The 23,500-nt window shown below is 34.1% G+C and overlaps 3 protein-coding genes across 4 annotated transcripts in view; 1 reads left to right on the plus strand and 2 right to left on the minus strand.

The window, feature by feature from the left end:
* Window positions 1-525: 525 nt before the first annotated feature.
* Window positions 526-12,804, minus strand: LOC107014911 (helicase-like transcription factor CHR28). Of its 2 annotated transcripts, XM_015215030.2 has the most exons (12): window positions 12,658-12,804; window positions 8,928-8,967; window positions 8,508-8,807; window positions 7,034-8,214; window positions 6,508-6,579; window positions 5,440-5,517; window positions 4,456-5,338; window positions 3,761-3,891; window positions 3,448-3,669; window positions 1,697-2,281; window positions 1,405-1,614; window positions 526-1,156 (listed from the first exon to the last, which is right to left on the minus strand). In XM_015215030.2, the coding sequence occupies exons 1-12, from the start codon at window positions 12,802-12,804 to the stop codon at window positions 1,052-1,054; spliced, it is 3,954 nt and encodes a 1,317-aa protein (XP_015070516.1). In that variant the 3' UTR covers window positions 526-1,051. The 2 variants fall into 2 exon arrangements, with proteins under 2 accessions (XP_015070516.1, XP_027771329.1); XM_027915528.1 differs by lacking the exons at window positions 8,508-8,807; window positions 8,928-8,967; window positions 12,658-12,804 and adding an exon at window positions 8,343-8,499 and having other exon boundaries at window positions 841-1,156.
* A 1,857-nt stretch (window positions 12,805-14,661) lies between these two features.
* Window positions 14,662-15,070, minus strand: LOC114076342 (probable calcium-transporting ATPase 8, plasma membrane-type). Its single transcript, XM_027915172.1, has 2 exons — window positions 15,048-15,070; window positions 14,662-14,946 (listed from the first exon to the last, which is right to left on the minus strand). Exons 1-2 carry the CDS (start codon window positions 15,066-15,068, stop codon window positions 14,722-14,724), a joined length of 246 nt encoding a protein of 81 aa, XP_027770973.1. The 5' UTR covers window positions 15,069-15,070; the 3' UTR covers window positions 14,662-14,721.
* A 3,221-nt stretch (window positions 15,071-18,291) lies between these two features.
* The window catches only part of LOC107015411 (protein GID8 homolog), a 9,906-nt gene continuing 4,697 nt past the window's right edge, over window positions 18,292-23,500 (plus strand). Inside the window, exons 1-3 of the mRNA XM_015215666.2 lie at window positions 18,292-18,554; window positions 22,445-22,604; window positions 22,705-22,811. Coding sequence (XP_015071152.1) covers window positions 18,504-18,554; window positions 22,445-22,604; window positions 22,705-22,811 — 318 coding nt within the window. The 5' untranslated portion in view covers window positions 18,292-18,503. The remainder of the gene's footprint in view (window positions 18,555-22,444; window positions 22,605-22,704; window positions 22,812-23,500) is intronic.

Below are 23,500 nucleotides of genomic sequence, written 5' to 3' on the forward strand. Positions count from 1 at the left end.
CTTAAACTTGTATAAAAAGAACAAATTAGACACATATATCTTACATGGCATCGTACATGTCATTTTTTGTTCTACGTGTATTGTGTCACGCAGGACTCATATGTCTACCTGTTCAAGTTTATACAAAATTAAGTGTCTACTTGTGCATACCCAAAATTGAAGGACATACATGTTAAATGAGACGGTTAAAGTTAAAGGGCACAAAAAGTATTAAAGTTAATGGACACATTTATGTATCGTGAACTAAATGACCTAGGAGTCAACCTTGGAATTATGAGAGATAGGATGAACACAAAACTTAGCCCTAACTTTGTAGGGTAGAGAAGAATGTTTGTTGTAGACCCTCGTTTCAAAAAGTGTAATCAAAATAGAACTGAAAGAAATGAACAATAGACCTTTCTAGTCGGCCCTTCCTGGAACCCCATGCATAGCGAGACCTAAAAAAGCATCGAGCCACAGGAACGGAGAACCAAATTGTTTACCGCACAGAATTGGGAGGGTCGAAGAACTTCACATTACATTACATCCATGGTATAAACCACAATAACTTAGAAGAGAAGTTCCATAGAAACTTCAAATGAAAAGAATTGGCATGATGCCATGGTTCTGTATTAAGTTGACTGTGAAAATTTACAACCCAAAAACTAGAAACAAATATTACTTACTGACTACAACTTAAACTACTTAGGCAATATATCCTAAACACTATCCCAAGAAGAAATCCATGAGATCTATCATTTACATTTTCTAAGCAAAGAATCTACAGAGACTAATCTAAGTCTCATTCTCATTTGGGTGTAAACCACTAAAATCCAACCCCTGCACAAGGTAACCAATAGCTATAAAAAAAAAATGAGGATCATATGAATCTTTGAAGATTTTCTCATAAATCATCTTTTTTAGGTAAGGTCATCTCTTTTTTGTCAATACTATGGAACCTAAGAACCAACGCCTCAATTGTATATGCTGCTAAACCAGTTTCAGATTAAAAAAAATTAAGATAACCCAAGCCGCAATTAAACATCAGCTTACTGCAAAAATGGGATGCCGACTAAATCTTGAAAAGGTACTCCAGGTCCTCCACAGTTAGACGAGTCTGTCGGCTACCAGTCTCATCCTCTCCAAACGCAGAGGCAACCATTTCTCTTTTCTTTTGCTGCGAATACCAGTGTTACCAAATTAGAATTCTAGAATATAGAGCAAGTGATAAACCAGCAAAGATGCAGAAAAAGGAAACCACAAACTTGACTTAAACAAATAATGAAACCCAGTGTTGACATCTAAATTCTTCAACAGAAGATCATGACCATCTACGTCTATCATTATAATTATCTTGATGGAAACACTTTAGGCATGTCGTTAAATTAAAAATAAAACGTGAAAAAAGATGAAATCATGTAATACCTGAAGAGCCAAAATACGATCCTCAACTGTATCTTTTACAGTCAACCGCAAAACTGTAACAGGACGGGTCTGTCCAATCCGATGTGCCCTGTCAATTGCTTGATCCTCAGTCGTAGGGTTCCACCAAAGATCCAAGAGAAGAACATGACAAGCTGCAACCATGTTAAGCCCAAGGCTTGCAGCTTTCAGAGACATGATTATGACCGACACCTGGAATGAATGTTCAAAATTTAGTCCTATGATTTATAGAATAGAAAAAGAAACACACTCAGTACCAAGAAGATGGACTAACCTCAGGAAGTGTGTTAAAATCTTTGACAGCCTTGTCTCTAGCAAGAACAGACATTGTTCCATCAAGTCTACGGTACTGAATTGAGGAATTTTTTAGACAAGCTTCAAGTAAATCTAACATCCCCGTCCACTGAGAAAAGACAATTGCCTTCTCTCCAGCTGTTGTGGTTGTGTCTTTGGAACTTGTATGCACACTGGATTCTCCAGCATGATTATCACATGTATTTTCTGAAGGAGAAGCTCCTTCAACGTCTGATCCTGAAAGGCGACCACTAAGAGTGCAAGACTTAGCTTTAGGCAGAGACTGCAGCACCTGAAGAGCAGCTTTAATCTTTGATGAATCATACGGACTACGATTTAAACTTTCAGCCACATCAGAGCCAGCACAGTCAGGGTTATTTTGCAGCCTGGGTTGACCAGATAGAAAATCGCTTAACATTGCTTTAGTGAAAACTGAAGAACCACTCAGCTGAACTTTGCAAGCAGATACAGGACACTGAGTGTCATCACCGGTTAGATGCTCACTAATGCACTGATTGCAAAAGACATGTCCACAAACTGTTACAACAGCATCTTCAGGGGGATCCTACAAGATTGTTACAAAAATGCATAAGGAGGCAAGAAAGAAACAAGAAGATCCATAACAGAGAAATCCAAGACAAGAGAAGTATAGCTTAATGTCGTAAGAGACAGATCAAATAAGTATAGTTGCTGACAACTACAAAACTTAAAGGCTGAAATCATTATTTTAAAACTGGTGTGACATAATCAACAAAAGAATCCATGTTGGAACATTTCTCTGATAACCTGTGTTAAGTAATCAACCAAACTGTGAGCACTATTTTCCAAACACAACCTATTTCTATTTTGCCTTGAATAGCACAAATCACTAGAGCATTATTAAAGGAAGGCACTGTAACTAGAAATGGCAATAAGTTGTATTAGTTTAGCAAAAGAAAGCATCACTATGCGGGGAGCCGGGTATCCATCCTAAACAACAGGGAGGACTAAACACGGGTCATACTACACCATCGATGATTGACCTCAAAAGCCGTAGATTCTCAATAGTAGACTGCCCAGCAATACCGAAGATCAGAATTGGATGAAAAACAAAAATAGAATACAAACAAAGATATTAAAGATGCTACAATCATAAAGATTGAAACGCATAGCATATAAATACTGTTACTTAGATACTGATGTTTGTTTTCAAAATAGTCTTGGTCCTGAGATTTACAAAAGCCTAGTTTTAATAAAGGAGAAATTCCTGAGTGCCAGTGACGCACGGTTCGCGACTCAATTAATAATGAGCCCCTCTCTGTACGCTTATCCACTTAAATGCCAGCTCCTCTACCCTTCTCCATTTAAATACAGCAAATCCATTTAAGCGCCATAACAATTGAAAGAATTACACATGGAAGTTGAACAGTAGAAAACTTCTTTTCTAGGTGGGGTCAGCTGCAATGCTTTAACTGAACCATATATGCATTTAACAGAGCATAAGTGCTTGTGCACATAATCTTCCTAGATGTACCCTAGCTAATATAGAAACTGGCAACGCTTTAAATATCTGAAAATTATGGTTTAAAAACTCCAATTTTTTAGATCACACTTCCTTCAAATCAGAAGAGGATGCACGACATTTAAAAAGGCCACCTGAACTATGAAGTTCCAAAATAAGCAGCAGCAACAGGAAATGACTAATAAGATTGATATAAACATATATTAGAGAACACTTAAATGATAACATACACTGCATATGCCACAAATTGCTAAAGAAGCTTCCAAGCAATTCAAAAGGTCAGCTAATTTCTCTCGTGGTAATTTCTTGGCCTCCTCAATAGATGATCTCCAAACAGAACCGGAGTTGGAGCCTCCAACAAGAAGAGGGTGATCACAAGCTTGTCTCAGTCGTAAAAGCATCAAGAGTATGTTCACATAATTTTGTTTGACAGTCCCAGCAGCAGCATATTCCTGAATAGTCCAGAATTTGCTATGTTAAAAGAAGAGAAGAATTCAAAGCCAAAGTTCTCGAAATCCCATATAAAATATCATCTAAACATACAGCAAACTGAGCACGTGATTGAGCTTCAAGTCTGCAGTAGAATTCTCGTTCCTCATCCGTAAATTCAACTTTTCTCAGAACAATGTGTTTCTCTGGAAGGTTGATAATGGGTTTTCCATCAATACATGTACCTGGATCAGATAATGAGTGTGTTAACTCTCAATTTAGGAATCGAAGAGTTGTGTGGTTAAATTGATAAGCCAGACATGGAAACAGTAAAAAGCCAAAGTGGAAAATGATCCAGAAAAAACAAGTCAAGTTTGTTGTGTTCATTACTTGCAAGCACTTCATGAATAGAAACAGCTGACAGGCAAATGACCTTTAGCGTATAATTTGAGAATTTAAGCACACACGAAATTCAACAAAGATGCATGTCTGTACGTTTCTACGTAATATATTAAAGAAATAAACAATAATTGGGCCAGATGAGCCAAAATGACCATATGATCCTTTTCTCTTTGACATAGGGAATAAAAAGAGGGGAAAAGAGGAACTTTCGAATTGTTTTAGAAAAATAAGCATAATTTCAACGAATCTGCACAACAGAGAGCAAATAGGGGAATAGAGGACTAACATATACAACAAACAAATAGAGAAATACACCAAGGAATCATACTATAACATATTAGAAGTAACGCTGTCTGAATGGTATATAGCTTATAGGGGTAAGTACATGCAAAAGTTATTATTCTCACCTTTAGTGCGACGAAGCATAACAGTCTTAAGCACGGCCTGCAGCTTTCTGTACCCAGTTGTTGGGTGTCTTTGGATTGGAACCTTGATTGTGGAGCAGAATTGTTTGTACACTGCATATGGGTCATATTTGAGGAATCTGAAGTAACTGTAAAGGTCATCAACTGCATTTTGGATAGGTGTCCCTGACAAACACCATCTACGTTTAGCTCGGAGACCCCAACAAGCCCTAGCTACTTGGGTTCTGTAATTCTTGATGCTTTGTGCCTCATCCAGCACGACCCTATACCATCCCACCCTGGCAAGAGGGCGTGCACTGGCTTCAAGCAATTCCTTATCCACCTCTTTTTTCGCCTTTGATGAACTTTTCTTTGAGCTCGAAGGAGTTTTTCTCTTTTTACTAGAAGGTAATTCATGAGTTCCTTTTCCTGTCTCCTCATCGTCTTCTCCAACAGGCTGCTTAGGGACCTCCATGCTTACGATTGAATATGTCGTGACCACCACATCATACTTCGCTAGTTCAACAGGGTCCTTTGTTCTACCACTACCATGATATACTAGAACAGAGAGATTTGCTTTGTTTGTTACCTTATTGTGCAACTCATCAGACCACTGTCGGAGGACACTGGTAGGACAAACGACAAGGGTACCAGCAGCTGGCCTCCCTTTTGCATGCAAAGAAGTTTTACAGCCCAAGCCAGAATTTTCATCAACTTGACAAGAAGGCGAACCTTGCTTTGACATGTCAAACTCAGATAAAACATCATCATCATCTAAATTCAATGTCTCCGTTTTAGTTTGTCTGGTGATGGCTGTAGAAAGTCTTGAAGATGGAGACCTTTCTTTGAGTATAAGTGCAATTGTTGATATAGTTTTTCCAAGTCCCTAAAAAAAAGACGATCATTAAGAGAGAATGACTAGTCGAAAGGCTATGTTTATCATGTCAACAGATCAAAATTTGGCAAATTAAAGTGTCAAAAGATAACCTGATCATCAGCGAGTATCCCACCACAACAGGGTACAGCAGCTTTTTCCTTCTTAACCATCCATGATAAAGCAATGCGCTGTGCATAAATAGAATGACTGTCATTAGATAATTCCTCACATAAATTCAATATATAATACGTTTATCTCTTGTTTTTTTGCAAGTCTAGATTCTCCTTCATATGGAGGAAGAAGCACTAGAGAAACTAAATAGTCTGCAATATGTGGCTGCTAGCTTATGATGCAAGTCTGACACAAGGAAATTTACAACAAAGGGGATGAATATTTGCAGCAGATGCTACTTATTAAAAGGAGGAAGAGTATAGGAGCCATCTTTCTTGTAATGCACAAGAAACTATGGGATCTGATTTCAACCTTTTAAACTTGTCTTTTGTCATGCCTTCTCACAGTGATGAAAAGACCTGTTGGCTTTGAAGATTATGGCATACAGTGCCACCTTGGGTCTGCTGGGGTTTTGCGGGGCAAAAAAAACTCCTTGTGATTTGATGGGATAACAGTTTCTATGCAGATGCTAAAGTTCAAAGGGCTTTGCTTTTTGGCGTTTGGGGATTGACACAGGTTGTAAAAGATGGAAACACCATGTTAGATTTCATAAACTCACTACAAAAGTAGAGCTAAGAAGTAGATAGAAATCTCTCATTTTGTTTTTGCATAGAAATTACCCTGACCATTTTCGTTTTAATTCTCTACTGTTTTGTATTAATAGTATCCTTAGACCTTAGTCATCAATTAAGAAACAAAAGGTTGAATAATTCAGGAAATACACAATATAATCAACCAATAGAATAGTTCAGAGAATTCACATATCACTGATGGATTTGTCAGCATATAAGTTATGGTTTTTTTAGCTAATGATATTATTTTAGTAAAGAATTATTTCTCTAAATTCCCAGGCAATTGCACCAAAAAATTCAAGTAGACCCACTTAGTACAATATTGACGATTTCCCATCTAGATTGATAAATTTCAGGTACATGCTGCACTTAGAAAACTTAATGTTCTATTCCTATAAAGATAGAAACCATGAAACAATACTCAAAGTACTCAACCTGATGTCTCAAAAGAGGAACAGCCAAAAGACCATCAGGAGGACTTTCTTCTGATTTCGGCTGAGAAAGATCCTGCAACATGTATCACAGCATTAGTCTGATTAAAATTTACTTAAGGTGAAAATACTACACATTTTTCTACAGGTTCAAAGGGCCCCATGTAGTGTCATCATTTTCCAGCAAAAAGAACTATAAGCACAGACAACTTTCAAAAGTCAGGAGACGAAATATCCTGTTTTAATCATGCACATACACAGCAAACCATAAATTCAACAGCAGAAAGGTGCAGAATCCAACATATCCCTTGAATTAATCATGCTTAAAGAATGTCAACTCCTTTGAAACTAATAAGACTATTACCAACAAAGATACACGAGAAGAAACCATTCAAAGGGTGAAAATAGCCAGAGATATAGTTAAGGAATAGATAATAATTTTGAAAAAGGGTCACTAGCATGACAACATTTTGGAGCACAGTTCTTGCAGGCATGAGCACACTGAGATAGTGACAGTTATTAGACCTCACCTGCAAGGCAACTTGATAAATGACATGCTCATCATTTAACTTTGGCCTCGTTTGTCCTACTTCAAACCTCTTTTGTCCCACGTCAGCTGGAGCAAAAGAGTCAGTAATTGTAGTACGTTGTAGAACGACAAGAGACTTGCCATTAGCACATGGATTTGCCTTTGCAGGTGCACTTATATCCTCGAGAATGCATAGATCATCATCATCCTCACTATGGCTTCTTTGATTCAATGAATTTCTCTGAATTTCTTGATGAGTGATTGTAGATCGACGAGAACCGTTAACTTTTAAAAACCTGCGTTTTTCCCCCCTCTCTAAATTTGCACAACCGAACTGTTGCTTCATTGAAGCTGATGACGATGATACAGATTTTTCTCTAATTTTCACATCCGCGAGGTGATCATGAGGAACCAGAATGTTTTTTTCTGAAGAAGTTTCTTCAAAACTATCAAGGTGATAAGAAGGCCTATTATATTGAAGTACACCATTTTGATCCTTTGGATACACCAAAAGATCATTACTTGAAAGGGAAGTTACAGGAGCAGGACAAAATGAATTTGCGAGCTCAGAAACTGTAGGTATATCAGCACCGCCTAGAAGTTCATTTTTCTCATTGCTTCTGCAAAACTGCTGGTTTTGAAAAAGGTAACTTGACTGATTGCGAGGCAAAGCCTGAGGAAATATCTTTCCCATATTATTGCTGCCTGTTAATCTGGAGAACAAGTCGCCACTATTTAATAATGTTTCGTTACCACCATTATAATAGGAACTGAAGTTCCCAACACCAAAATTTGGAGTCATTTGACACTCAGGAGCCTGCTGAACTTCTTCACCTGCTCTTGTTGTCCAGTTCCCACATGCTATTCCAGTCTCTGAGTCAGCAATCCCAGTTGTATGGTTCAATTGTTCATCCATTACATTTAGCATCTTATCATTGTGAGACGGCATTTCAAAATTAAGGTTATTTGGTGCATCCTGCTTCAGGAAAGAATATGCATGGGAAGGTTGTGCATAATTATCCCAAGTTCCAGGCAAAGCATCAGAACTCTGACATAAACCAAGTCTAGAATAGTATTGATCAGCCGAAGATACAGCTACTTCCATGCTTGATGTTTCTTTTGCAGCTAATGTTCCTGAGCTTTTGAACTTGTTCTCTGCAGCTGATTGGCTTAGCAGCAACCCTGAAATATCAATTATGTTCACAAAGAAATTAAAAACAAAAATGAGTAAATAGAAACTCCAACAGAAAAGAACCTACAAGCGAAGTTGATAATAACAGAAAGGCCAACTACAAAGAAGGTCAACATACATTCAGAGCGAGATTCCTGCTCTGGAGAACCAGCGTTAATAATGAGTTTCACATATTGTACAGCTGATATCCGTATTCTATTTATTATATCATTGATATGATCAGTACTAACAGCAAAGCTAAAACAGCCACAACAACTGGACATCTAAGTTTGAGTTCCCTTACTTTCTTGCTGTACATTAGACGAAGTACTCTGAGAGATGTTATCCCTGTCACTGAACCATTCATTGTCCTGACCAAGTCTCCAATCAGTCAGGCTTCCATAGAAATTATGTACTGGAGAGCATCTATCTAATTGAAATCCAAGCTTTCTGCCATCAACAATTGAATTCCCTGCGGAATCAGATGAGCCATCGGAAACACCAGTCCTTGTATCTGAAACTTCTGAGTTGGACGAAGGGGAAACTCCAATGTGTCCAAGAAATTGAGCCCTTGAAGCTGAAGATCTCTCCAAATCTGAATAACCTACACAAAAATAGCAAAGAGATCAAGAATCAAATATCATGATGAGTAATAAGCAACATAATCTAATAACAAATTAATAACAACATCATATTTCTGAAGTAAGCAGGGTTATCAACTAACCTTGTCCCATGTCATTTTGCAATAAATCCTCCGGCATACTCTGCAAATTGATGCTCAAATATTAAAATAATTGACAAACTGGGGTAAGAATTGTAAGACTAAATTATTCACATGATCCAATAACAGACGCCTACAGTATGTATCCCCAGCCTGGAGATAGAAAGCAAAGAAGACTTAGAAGTATATGATTTTACATAACCATCTCGTTTGTTTTTTTTTTGATAAAGGTAACAAGATAACCATCTCGTTTTTGTTTTTTGACTTTATGACCCTGGTGGCCTGATTTCATTCATTAAGCTTTTTGTCAACTTATTTTTAGAGTAGTACATAGTAAAAAACAGAATTTATCTAACATCTCACATCAACTTTAATTGTGCTTGGCCCAGGTCCAACACCTCTTTGACACAATAATGGAACCAGTTGCCGAGCACTTATTCAACAAGCCATTGAAATTTACAAGGTGCATTGTCTAGAAGTTTTAGTAATCCTTGAGAGTAATATTGATCATCTTGACAAACCCATTACTAAAGCATAGTACCACATATCTCTATTTCTATAACTAAATATTCACAACTTCAACTGTATTAACTATTAAGTATTTTATTTGTTCAATTTACTCAATGACAGCTACATATTGTTTCTATTGACATGTCCTTTATCTGTGAAAAACATAAATCATACTACTTGAGTATTTCCATTTGTTCAATTTACTCCAACACATCTATAAATTCATTCAACCAACATGTCCGTTATTTGTGAAAACTTGCAGACTCCATGTTTCTTTTTGAAGAGCCACGGATCTAGCAAATGACCCCATCCAAACCCTCCCATAGAGGAAGGGGGGAGGGGAGTAAGAAAAGAACATGAATATACTCAATACTTATAGACTAAAATAAATAGAACATTATACTCTTAAGAAAAACTCAATTTATACAGATGAAAGCACGCTATAATGTCAAAATGGTTTCAACTGCACAAAGTCTTTCTTTATAAGACGTACATACGGTCATCAGAAAGGTATTTCTTTATATTTATTCCTCCTTCAATGTAACATATCATAATATCTATGCTGCTTGAATGACCTTTTCTGTGTGTGCGTTTTTTTCGGATGATATATCTTGGAATTTTCAAGAAAAAGTATCATGGTTATACAATGACTCTAAATGATTAAATTGCAAAAATATGCTTTCAGATAAACCAATCAATTCCTCCTTACGTCTTCTCTTGTTCCTCTTTATCTCATTGCGGATATCAATCAAACTTCGAATGTGAAAATTATTACTCTCTCCCAAACCCCAATGGGGAAACCAATATTAACCAACACTGAGATCCCCCTCCGGAACTTCAACGGGACCATCAGTGCTGTTAAAAGTGCTGAAGCGCTCGCTTTTTTAAGCGAGAAGCAAGGCGACAAGTTGTCTCTCTAATGCCTTGAAGCGAGGCGATAGTAAAGAAGCGAGAAAAAGCCCACGCTCAATTGAGATAAGGGCTAACTAGGTTTTTTTTTTAATTTCTGTAAAAATACTTACGCAGGTTTTTCCAATAATTTTCCCTCCTTGGGCGATCATTGCAACAGGTTAATTCTCTTCTTCTCCTCTTTTTCTCGACTTCTCTTCTGTTTCCTGCAGTGCTGCGTGTGTTTGTTTTCTTCTCTTTCTGGTAACTAGGGTTTTTTTCCCTTAAATTTTCTGTTTGTAAGAAGCATTACTCTGTTCTTTTTTTCTGATTTGAGGATCTAGTTGAAGAATAGGATTTTGCTCCCTTTGTGATTTGGTTGTGCATTTGTTTTATATGTTAATTGTTATTACTTGTGAGGATTATTGACTATCTACTTTCTTTTTAATCTAAGAATTGAAAGATTATGTTACCTCTATCAAGTACTTTATTATTTATCTATGCAAATTTAATATTTTTTTTATTTTTTATACTAAATAGCACTTTATTTGGAAAAAGTGTGTGCTTCGCTTCACAGAAGCGAGCCCTCGTCGCTCTTTTCTGCTTATCGCTTCCCAAAACTCTGGGGACCCCAAGAATGAAAGAAATGAGTCCCTATTATATACCTAATAGCTGGACACTGACCCAAGACGTAACATATAGTAATTAGTTCTAGACGACTAGAACTCAAACTCAGTATAAATGCACATTTAGATGCTCAAAGCAAAAACTTAATAAACTCCAAGAACTTAAAAACAGAAGAAAGAGTCACTGATTTTAAACTAAAAAATCAATTGGAACTCATATGGCATATAGAGTCAACAACAAATAAAGAAAAGGAAGGAAAAGAAGAAGCAAAATAGAAAAATAAAAAAAGATAACTAATATCCTGTAAGGATTTGAGCTCATTAAATGCAAAACGACAAAATAGTTCACTAAAAATGTAGCAGGGTGGGCTCGATCTCGTTCTCTGTTGACAGAAAATACAGCCCTCAGCCAGTGGCACCAAATGATCATTTGTCAGTGTGAGTGCCACTTCATATATTTTGCCATATTTATCATACACATATATACATAGTCCCAACTGAGGTGTGTGGATGCCGTGGCACCCCCTCCCTCAATAGATCCACCCCTGCACGCATCTCTAGTAACTGATGAACCTAGCTAACTATTTGCAAGATCATGAGTCAGTCATGATCCTATGCAGAAAAATAATGCACTTGGATTCTTTCAAGATGACACCTGTTGAAATTTGCACACGAAATTGACATTTCACTGTTCACATCTTAAAGTACAAAATACTTTTATTTGGAAGTCTTTTGGCAAGACACTTCTTTCTTTCCAGACATTGAATATTTTATTTCTACAAAAATTATCTTATAGCACGGGGCAGGTATATTGTATTCCAGTAATCCAGTACAAACACATAAAATAATCACTACAATGGTTATCTATTGTCGTTATATCATATCTCATTCCACTTGGCAAATCTAGTCAATTTAGCTAAGATTTCTATCCAGGAAACTAATGCAACGCGACAAGGTAAGAAATGCAAAAGTACCAATTGTCCCTACCACCATAATAAGGCAAGTGATTACGAGTTCCGCGTGTCTTTACATCTTCTCTCTCTAAATAAATGAATAAACTCTTAATTCAAGTGAGCCCAAACAAAAGTAATGTGTCATTACGCGTAAAGATAGACCTAATTCTATCTAGTATCAAAATAGAGAAAAGTGGCATTCCTTTTAGGACAAACTAAATAGGGAACTGTGAGAGTAATAATAAATAAAGATAAACAATTCTATCCAAACTTAAATGGCAAATCTCTAAGTTCTTAATTATTCTAGTTCCACACAAAAGCCAACACTATGATCCCAACATGCAATGCTCAATTACATAATTGTCCCATCTAAAACCTTAAACTGTGTCCCCTTCTTTGTACATACTCCCTCCCAATCCATTCTTACTACTTATCCTGTATTAACTTAGCATACCCCTTAAAAATCACCCTTCGAATATAATAAATTCAATACTCTAGTTAATAACAAGTGTAAATTACAAACTAAACAACTCTCGAAAACGATTATAATTAACAACAAGTGTAAATTACAAACTAAACAACAAACTATCTCTTGATTTTTTAAACTAAGCTAGCAAAATCTAGATCAAAAGCAAATTGGAAAACCCTATATCTTTCAAGAACTGCATGTCTACTAAGAACCCACTAAAAGAATCATCATCACTTAGATTATCATGCTCAAAAGTTCATAATTTTAAGTAAAAATTTAAATTTTACCTGCTGAGCAGGAGGATCCGATTTCTCTTCAATAATGCTCAGCAAATCATCTATATCCATACTTGGCCCATCAAAATTTAGATCAAAATCAACCGACGGATCTTCCGATGATAACCAATATTCTGACGCCTTGTCCGCCATCATCATCTCAACCAAAAAAACCCCAAATCACACCTCAAAATCCTATAAATTCAATAAATCCATCACCAAGAAGACCTCCACACCGTTTTTCATCAAAAAAAAACACCAAAATACCCAATTCTTATCCGTTTTTTCCGATTCAAAAACCCCAAAAACTACTGAAATCAAATCTATGGAATTTTTGCTCTTCCAAGAAGTTTCTGGGGAACGCAACTTTTCAATTTTTATATATATTTTTTTGAGGTTTTTGTAGGAATTTTGTTCGATAAGAAAGAAGAGGAAAGTGTTGAATAGGTTTTTTGAGACTTTTAATTTTATAATAATATTTATTTATTTGTTTCTTTAGAGGAATCCTAATGTGAATAGAAAAAAGTATTTGTTAAAAAAAATAAAAAACTAAGGCCGCGTATTTGTCAGTTCAACTTTGGCTGTCTCACTTATTTAGGTAAATAAAAATGTTACTATTTCGTGTTCGATATTTATATCAAAACTATTAGAATGAGTGTACGACTTATCCGACATGATTATTGTCGTTTAATTAAAAAATAAAGTATGAATTACGATTGTTTAAAATTGATTGGAAAAAAGTTATTCATTTATCAATAATAAATTATAGGTTTAATAATTTCGGTGATAATTTTTAACTTTTTTATCATTAATTTGTAATAATTTGAGGTGTTACTTAACGGGTTTAATGAATAATTTGATAGGAAATTAATAAATTATATTTATATAATTTGGTATATAATGTTTACTATAAGGAGTGTTCTCTCTTATTTGTATATAATGTATAATAATGTCTTTTATAGTTATGACACATTTATTATTTTATCTATTTTTTTAGGTTAGTACTTCTTGTACTTTATTTATTTCAATGATCATTAAATATATAAAAATAAAATAAAGACTTTAAAATAAGCGTAATTTATAATTATAAATATTTATAAGATTATAAATATCTCACTCAATAAGATAAAAAAATTCAAAAAAAAATTAAAATATAGAAGGGTTTTTTTTTTGTTTTATTATATTCTTTTGGTCTTTTCTTTTGTATCCTTTTTATAGTTAACATAATAATAAATGAGTAATTCATTATTACTTTTATTATCTTATGTAATTGAGTAAAAGTTAAGGGAAAGATAACATTGATTGTCATCCATTGGTGTTGAATGTATACATCTTTTATTTTATTTTATTAAAAAAAAAACTTCAATGATCCAAAAAAAATAGTAAATTATTTTTAAATCTCTCTCTTATTAATTTTAAATAATTTCTTGTCATTGATCAATATGAATAATTTGCCTAATTTACTTAAAGACTTACCTGTCTTGTGTGTGTAAAAATAAGAAAAATTATTGTGTTTTATCCTATTTTAATTGCGGAGAAGGGTCTAAAATATCTTTATAGTATTAAAATTGGTACAAAAATACCTCTCGTTTATCTTTTGGCCTTAAAATACCCTTGGGGTTAACCTTTAGGGACCTATTTTGCCCTTTTAGCTAACAGACTACTAAGTCAATATATTTAATTATTTCATTTATTACGTGGCATGTTGTAATTGGTTAAAAATTTAATTAATTAAAATCTAATTAGTTTGACCCAAACCACCCTATCCACCCGGATCGACCCGACCCATCTTTCAAAATACCCAACCCATCCATATAAAATATCCATTACCCATTTCTTTTTTTAAAAAACCCTAAACATTTCCCCCAACATCATCGGTTCTTGGATCTGCAACGAGGCGGATATTCGATTTGCTATGGGTATAGCAGGCACAGAGGTTTGTAAATTGCTCCTGTCATACGTTAATTTACCATTTATTGTATTAAACCTTCCAAATGAAACTGTTCTCTATGAATCAGGTTGTTGAAAGTGGTGGAAAAAACATAGAAGTTGCTGTGATGACAAAAGAGCATGGGCTTAAGCAACTTGAGGAAGCTGGAATTGATGCCATTGTTGCTGACATTGAATACCTGAAATGCATGCAGAGATCAAATTGATTATCAGAGCCACAACACAGACTGTCAGCTGGAACTGCACAAACTTTTGAATATTTATGAATACAGGACGACCCCATTTAGCCACATTCACGATTGTGCTAAAGTTGTCATCGAGCACTATAATATCAGCACTTTCTTTAGCAACCTGATAATGTATTCAAGAAAAGATATGTCAAGAACAGCTTCATTTGGAAGGTTTAATACAAGAAATGGTAAATTAACGTATGACAGGAGCAATTTACAAACCTCTGTGCCTGCTATACCCATAGCAAATCGAATATCCGCCTCGTTGCAGATTCAAGAACCGATGATGTTGGGGGAAATGTTTAGGGTTTTTTTAAAAAGAAATGGGTAATGGATATTTTATTTGGATGGGTTGGGTATTTTGAAAGATGGGTCGGGTCGATCCGGATGGATAGGGTGGTTTGGGTCAAACTAATTAGATTTTAATTAATTAAATTTTTAACCAATTACAACATGCCACATAATAAATGAAATAATTAAATATATTGACTTAGTAGTCTGTTAGCCAAAAGGGTAAAATAGGTCCCTAAAGGTTAACCCCAAGGGTATTTTAAGGCCAAAAGATAAACGAGGGGTATTTTTGTACCAATTTTAATACTATAAGGATATTTTAGACCCTTCTCCGTTTTAATTGATGTATTTGTTTAACTATATAATGTTAAATTAAAATTAAAATTGATCGATAATTTATTTTAAGAATAAAATAATATTAAAAAATTACATAATTCTGTAATCATTTATTTTTTGGCTCAAAAAACAAATTAGAAAAATGAATATTTAAAAAGCATAATCAATTACATTAACTTACTTCGATGCAAAAATCATAAAATCATTATTATAATTGAAACACATTTTTTCACAATAATATGTTCAAAGGGACTTTAATGGACCCAACGAATTACTTATCTGTCTATGAATATTTAATAATTTTTGCTCAAACTTTCTTTAATATTTTGTTAAATATTTATTCTTTCTTTTACTTTTATTTGTCCTATATATGAAATATATATTTTTATTTTTTCACTTTTAGCACATTAGGAGAACTCATAAAATTTACCCTCAACACTAATTACTTAATCCTTAAGTCATTTCTCAAAAATTTAAAATTTTATCAATTAATACGAATATTTTAATGAGATAATCGGGTCATATATTATTTTTTTAAGAAGTATTAACTTAAAGTAATTATAAAAACTTAGTATATTTCAAATATTAAATTACCTTGCCTATCAGTTTAATACAATATTAATTATTGACTAAAGCACATGTTGGCATTGATCATGTTTTAATTAGTGGTTAAAATAATTCAGCCTCATGTAACTACTCCATTAATCACGTTGTCTAATATTTTTTAATCCAACAAAGATACCTTTCTTTAACCTAACGCCAGCCCCCTTGCAAAGTGGTCGAAAATATATCGCGATTTATTATATGAGTTGTTTGATTTATAGGATAGTGTGAGAAATTTCACGATTAAAATTCAAATAATTTTTTTTTCTTTGTTTGAATGAAATCAGAGTAACATTATAAATATAAATTTAAGTATGAATAGTCACTTTATCTATCTAATTTTATATATTATCTTTTGTATCTACATCTCAAAAAATATAAATTAATTCAAAAAATATTATAATTCAAATTATAACTTAGTCCACAGATCGAACGATCACACTAAGACGTTTGGCATGTTACCCTTGCCATAGGCTTAAGGGAGTCAGTGATGGAGCCAGAATTTTCACGAAGGGTGTCCAAGTGCTAAAGTGAATATGCTCTTCTTAAAAAGTGAAACAAAAAATTGCTAGTAGTGAAATCCAAACACAAAAACACTTTAAATTGTTGTATCTTTACTCTTTCAAGGCACTTGCAACCACTAGGTTACATCATATTGTTATGTCAAGGGTGTCAAAATATGTTATTTAACCACTTAATTTATCATTTTACTTGTATATACGGTATAATATTACACGCTGACACAAGTGTGACTACGCAACTGAAGGGAGTGAGAAATCAAAACGCATGAGTTAAAATAAGTTCAAATCCAAGACACTGTTATTGTGAAGTTTCATCTTTGTAAATTTCAATTTTAAAACGTTTATCGATTTTCACTTTTATATAGATGTCATATATAAAATAAATCTATTATGTATTAAATACCATCTATGGAATTAATATATATATATTATTATTATTATTATTTTCCTTTGGTACATTTGGAATTTAAATTACTCTATTATTTCATAGGCAACACCAATAAAATCATCCCATTATGAAATGACAGGTTAAATATTAATTAGGGTTATGAAAATGGTTATTTTGTATAATTTTTTTCCTCATTTTAAATTGGGTCATTTACTTTTCTGCTTATATTTTGTCGTGACAATTTATTTTTATTTTCATAATAAATATTTTTTGAGGGCATAAATTTATATTTTCTATCATAATATTTTAAGTCATATCTGGACATAATTTTAATATATTAAAATAACTTTTTGGATGATTATTACGAATATTATTTCATAATATATAGCATTATATTATATTGTGTTATATTATATTATATTGTTTTAAAGAATATAATATTGAATAAATTGTATCATTTTTAGTAAAAGTACAATTGAAGTTTTTTCATAAAAATACAATTACCTAACTTACATCACAAACATATAGTCAAAACTTACATTACAAATATTTAGTTCAAAACACAATTCGGTATACTATAATATACATCTGGTATTGAACAATATACAAAAAAAAATCATATTTCTTTTATATATTTTTAAAAAAAATATTGATATACAATATGTATTCTATAATATAATACTACATAAAATTATTAAGAGGTATTTATACATATATTATATGCTACAATGATACACTATTATACAAAATAAAATTTCGATAAACTTTGCCAATTAATTTATCTCAAGCGACAAAAATAGAATCATCTGAAATTTTGTGGAGAGATAGATCTAGCGAATGTCTATCCCACCCCCAACCACCAATATGTGAGACACCGTGATTCACAATAAATTTATCTCATCAAGATTTGTGATTTGACTCCGAATTTGAATTTATGGATCGAGACATGACAATTTAGATAAGCATTAAAAAACTTAGCGCTATTATGTAACTTAATTATATGAGTCGTACTAAAACGTAACTATCTCTTAACAATTTGAAGGATAAATCTATCATAGAAATACGATAGAATATGAGTAAAAATAAAATATAATTACTATTAAATAATAAATAAATAAATAAAATTAAGGTCATAACGCGATCACATCATACAAAATAATACTTTTCGTCATTATCTATCAATAATTTTAATAATACCTTACAAAATAAATATTATATTTAAACTAACAATATACACTGACTAAAAACTTATCGAATAATTATCTCACATTATTTAGTAGTCTAAATAGACAAGTAATAACTCAAATAAAAGGGCAAAAACATGGAATCGTATTTCACCTAAAATATATATTTACTCACATCGCTATAAAAAAATAAATAAATTACTATTTTAGAACATTATATATTCAATTTCCCCTCCCGGTTAATTTATTCAACTTTATTTCCTCTAGTGAGACGGCGAAATCGGAACCGGAAAAAGGAACTCCGACGATTGCTCCGGTGGTGTTGATGGGTCTCAAGGCGTAGTTTTGAATACTGATGTCATTGTTCTGGATTGTGATTCGCGAATTAGCTGAAATCGAAGCCATGGTACTGTACTTCTCTTTTTTCATGATTTGTTTTTTTTTTCCCTCTTCAATTAGGTCTTTTTGTTTTTGGAATTGTGTTAGTTCAGTAAATTTGTGTGAAGAAACGTCAAGGATTGCATTAGGTTTAGTGAGATACAGAAATAGTTGTTAGCTTCATTCGTATTGCTTACTTGGACTAATTTAGGATTGAGGTGTAGTTGATCGATTGATTCGTGTGTGAAAGGTTTCGTCTTGTTGGTAAAAGTTTTGGTATTAGCCGTATCCTTCTAGTTTATTGCTGGTATCGGGCGCGACCATCAAGTGCCTTATCCTTCTAGTTTATTGCTGGTACAAGGCACGAAGAATCGTCAAGTGCCATATCCGTGTATTTTACTGCTGGTGCTGGTATCAGACGCCAAGAATCCTCAAGATTTGCATTAGGTTTAGTGAGGTATAGAAATAGTTGTTAGCTTCATTCATATTTCTTACTTGGACTAATTTAGGATTGAGGCATAGTTGATTGATTCGTGTGTAATCAGTGGCAGACTTCATCGAGGAGGTTAAAAAAAAGCTAAATAGTGTTGACAAATAAGTTATACCAGATTTCAAGCTTCAACATTGAAAAATGTTGCTAGCCAGATTCGAACCCGCACGCCTACTAGTTTTTGAACCCCTATAGCCGCTGAACCAAGCCATTTACTTGTGTTGATGGGTTCAATATTAAATATATAGTCATATAATATAGATTTGGTCCTATATGCTCAATATAATTTTTCGATTCAGGAGTTTGTCGATTCAGGGGTTCGGGTGAACCCCCTGAAGTCCACGTAGATCCGCCCCTGTGTGTAATGGGTTTAGGCTTGGCGGTGTATGTTGTACTATTAGCCTTATTATTGTAGTTCTTATTTTTGAATCTAGCATCAAATGTTGTTTATTCTTTTTTGGTTATCACACTGTTATTTTGTTGTTATTGTTCCTTTTCTGAATGCTTTGCACTATTAGTTGCTAAGTTTTCTTCACTGCCGTGATGTTATCACGTTTCATAACTACTTGATTTGCTGTACTTGAGACGAGGGTTCTTCGGAAATAACCTCTCTACTTCCACAAGGTAGGGGATGTTGTTTTTGTTGTTGTATGCGACAGGACAGTAGGTTTATGATCAAGGACATGGATCTGAAATTATGTTAATGCCTTTTTCTGGGATTTATGGTTTGTAAAAGCTTCATGATTAAGTTGTACTTAGATATTAGTGTGTGCATATAAAAGATTCTGGGATATATGAGGAAATTCATGATATACTACTGAAACAACAACAACAATTATTGTTTGGCCTCACTCCCAAGCTAGTTGTATGGACAAGCACAATCTACTTAGTAAAAGCACTTTCCACGTGAATTAACCAAATATAAATTAGTTATTTTCCTTCTTTCAAAAACTATTTTATTAAAAGTAATTCTAAAAATAAGCGATTTTTAGCCGCTTGCCCAAACAAGCTCCTAATTTCGATAGACAAGTTATTAAAGACAAATCTAAACATGGAATCCTATTCCACCTGAAACATATTTACTCACATTATTAGAAAAAAATTACTACTTAAGAACATTCTGTATTCTAGCCCCTCTAGGTTAATTTAGTCAGCTTATTTCCTCTAGGAGACTGCAAAATCTAAACGGGAGAAGGAACTCAAGGCTAGTTTTTAGTACCCATGTCGTCGTACTGGATTATGATTAGCGATATAGAGGAACTCGAAGACACGGTACTGTACTGTTCTTTTCGTGATTCAATTTTCCCCTGTCAATTAGGTCTTTTTGTTTTTTGGATTTTTATAAGTTCAGCAAAAAATTGCTGGTATTGGACACGAAGAAACGTCAAGGTTTGTATTAGGTTTATCGAGACATAAAAATAGTTGTTAGCTTCATTCACATTGCTTACTCGGACTAATTTAGGATTGAGGCATAGTTGATTGATTCGCGTGTAACAGGTTTGGGCTTAGTGTTTTTTGTCACAGTATTAGCCTTATTTTTGTACTTTCTTATCTTTGATATCTAGTATCATATGATGTTCATTGTGTTTTGGTTATCATACTATTTTTTCATTGTTGTTATTGTTCCTTTTCTGAATGCTCTGTATCTGCTTTCCTTATTGGTTGCTATATTTTCTTTATCGCCTTTTTTCCTTAACATCTCTCTGCCTCCATAGGTAGGGTAAGGTTTGCATACTCCCTACCCTCCCCAGACCCCACTTTGGAATTTCATTTGGTATAACGGGACAGTAGGTTTATGATCAAGGACATGGATCTGAAGTTATGTCTATGCCTTTTTATGCATTTTCTATCACATAAAAGAAAGAAAGGACACAACACTTTGTTGTGAAACTTCTAAAAGTAAAGCATACCAACCTGACTAAACCTTAACTCCAACTAGTTTGTATCAACTATATAGATCTTTTTTCTTATATTATGCTCTTCTTTCATCAAGTACAGATGGATTATAAGAAATTATAGGTTTTTCAAAACAACTTTCTTCCATGTTAATTTAGTTTGTCTCCTTTCTAACCCCTTCGATCACCATGAATTCATACTTATGGATTGGTGCATTAGAAGGTCAAAATGGAACTCGAGGAAACTGTCTCAAGTGACTTTGTTCTCTATTTATCCTCCATGTGTTGCCACTTGTACCTTATATTGGACCATTTTGTATGACCGTACATCCAGTTTGCGTGTCTATGCGACACTCATCTAGTGGATGTATTGGACCTGTAAAGGCTACTATTCACTCTCTTGTAATGTAGTTAGTCTTACAATTGTTGTTCATTCCTTTTTTTTCATTTTGGTAGGTGTCTTCCTATGGTATAACATTTAGTAACATTTCTCCATTTCAACTGACCTTTCTTATTAGATATGCATTCATGCCATTCTTCTGGATGCTGAGAGGGATGTGTGGGGATATTAGGAGTGATATGATAAGAATGATGATATTTGGGACGGTGAGAGTGACATCCATGGTGGACAAATTGAGGGAGGAGAGACTGAGATGGTTAAAACATGTGAAGAGGAGATACATAGATGTCCCAGCTAGGAGTTGTGAGCAGTTGGCTATGGTGAGGCTGAGAAGAAGTAGAGGTAGGATGAAGAAGAATCGGGGAGAGTTGATTAGGCAGGACATGACACACTTGCAGCTCACTTAGGACATGACCCTAGATAGAAAGTTATGAAGGACGGGATTAGGGTAGAATGTTAGTAGGTAAACCGAGTGTTGTCTAGTTTCTCGTATTAGTATTATTACTATTACTCTTCTACGATCTTATATTATTACCAGTTGTTTCCTGTGCTTCGGTTACCATATTATTTGTTTGTGCTACTATTCTTGTTTCTACTATTTTCTACTTGGATTCTTCACTACTTTATTTCCTTCATACTGTTTGTGCTATGCTTTACCTTTGCCGGGGGTCTGTCGGAAACAAACTCTCTACCTTCACAAGGTAGGGATAAGGCAGCATACTACCACCCTCCCGAGACCTCACTTATGGGGTTACGTTGAGTATGTTGATGTTTTTGCTGTTGTTGTTGTATACCATTCTTCTGGAACAGCGAGCTGTGATCTTAAAAGGTTTAAGACCAGTGTGCATAGTCTGCAATGGTGCTTAAATTAAATTGGTGAGATGTGAAATGTACTTGATACTATTGGATATGGTAATGATAAATCCTATTAAGTTGAGTTTTTGGTCCAATTATGTATATGAGTCAGATACTTACTTTTGAATGGCTTGCCAAAAGCTGCATATGGCTTAACTTGTTGATAATAGTTTCATTCATTGCTGATATAAGATTTTGCTACAACCAAACTTACAGGTTCCGGATGGTGCAGCGATACATTTATCTATTTTTATTTTTTTCCCTTTTCCCATTTGCAGGCAACATCAAAGAAAGTAATCACGAGAGAAGAGTGGGAGAAAAGGCTCAATGATGTAAAAATTAGAAAAGAAGATATGAATAAGTTAGTGATGAACTTTTTGGTCACAGAGGGTTATGTTGAAGCAGCAGAAAAGTTCAGAAAAGAATCTGGAACAGATCGTATCCTTCTGTGATCTTCTTGGTTGCTCATTTCATATTATTATACGAATTTGTGTCGTTGCATATGTACATCTACTTGCTTCTCCTTATGAATGAATAGCTGATATAGATCTTGCTACTATCACTGATAGAATGGCGGTTAAAAAGGCAGTACAGGCTGGTAATGTAGAGGATGCAATTGAGAAGGTTAATGATTTGAATCCTGAGGTATGACTGCTATTTTTCCCATTTCAAACTGCTGTGATGTGTGTTACTTGATCTGAGGGTAACAACCTCTCTACATCCATGAGGCATAGGTAAGGTCTGCGTGTGGGATTTAACTGGGTATGATGTTGTTGTTGAATGCCTTTTGTTCTTATCATTCAGAAGCAAATTCATCTTCGTCTTTCAGTCCTATTTGGGTAGAGTAAGTAAGTTGTGCCAAACACGCTTCATAATGTTGAAGTCACGTTACATAGTAACATTCACAATAAAAAGATATGCTTTGAGTGAACTAGGTGTGTCTTTTATCCTTCTAGACTAGAAGAGAGGAAATGATATTGACTTTATGCAATATTCGTAATTGAAATATTTATTTATGGTAAATGATCAAATCAGTGCTAAGGTACTTTTGGATGACTGTTTAATATCGTGTCTTACATTTAGAATAAGAAGAAATCATGTTATTGTGATTCGGTGCATTTTGTTCCAAAAGCAGGGAAGATAGTCTCTCGAATTGCAGTCTGAATTGTTCAGGAGTTGCACTATATTGTGAATAGAGACACTGATTGTGAATAGAGACACTGAAATCTAAGAGCAGTCTATTACGAGTCACATGTACAGTCAATTTCAGTTCAATAAAATCACCGACAACTGTTTTTAGTGTCAACTTCCCTACATTCCCCCCCCCCCCCTTT

The sequence above is a fragment of the Solanum pennellii genome, chromosome 3 (assembly GCF_001406875.1).
Source record: "Solanum pennellii chromosome 3, SPENNV200".
NCBI classification, from domain to species: Eukaryota; Viridiplantae; Streptophyta; class Magnoliopsida; order Solanales; family Solanaceae; genus Solanum; species Solanum pennellii.

What these genes read in the sequence shown, in the direction of transcription:
- LOC107014911 (XM_015215030.2), bottom strand. Translation starts at nt 12,804, where the DNA reads ATGATGATGGCGGACAAGGCGTCAGAATATTGGTTATCATCGGAAGAT. An exon ending in TTCCTCTTTTGAGACATCAG is followed by an intron (nt 5,518 to 6,507) that starts GTTGAGTACTTT and finishes ATTTATGCACAG; the next exon opens with CGCATTGCTTTATCATGGAT. An exon ending in ATCGTATTTTGGCTCTTCAG is followed by an intron (nt 1,157 to 1,404) that starts GTATTACATGAT and finishes TGGTATTCGCAG; the next exon opens with CAAAAGAAAAGAGAAATGGT.
- LOC114076342 (XM_027915172.1), bottom strand. Translation starts at nt 15,068, where the DNA reads ATGGGTATAGCAGGCACAGAG. An exon ending in TGGGTATAGCAGGCACAGAG is followed by an intron (nt 14,947 to 15,047) that starts GTTTGTAAATTG and finishes ATACATTATCAG; the next exon opens with GTTGCTAAAGAAAGTGCTGA.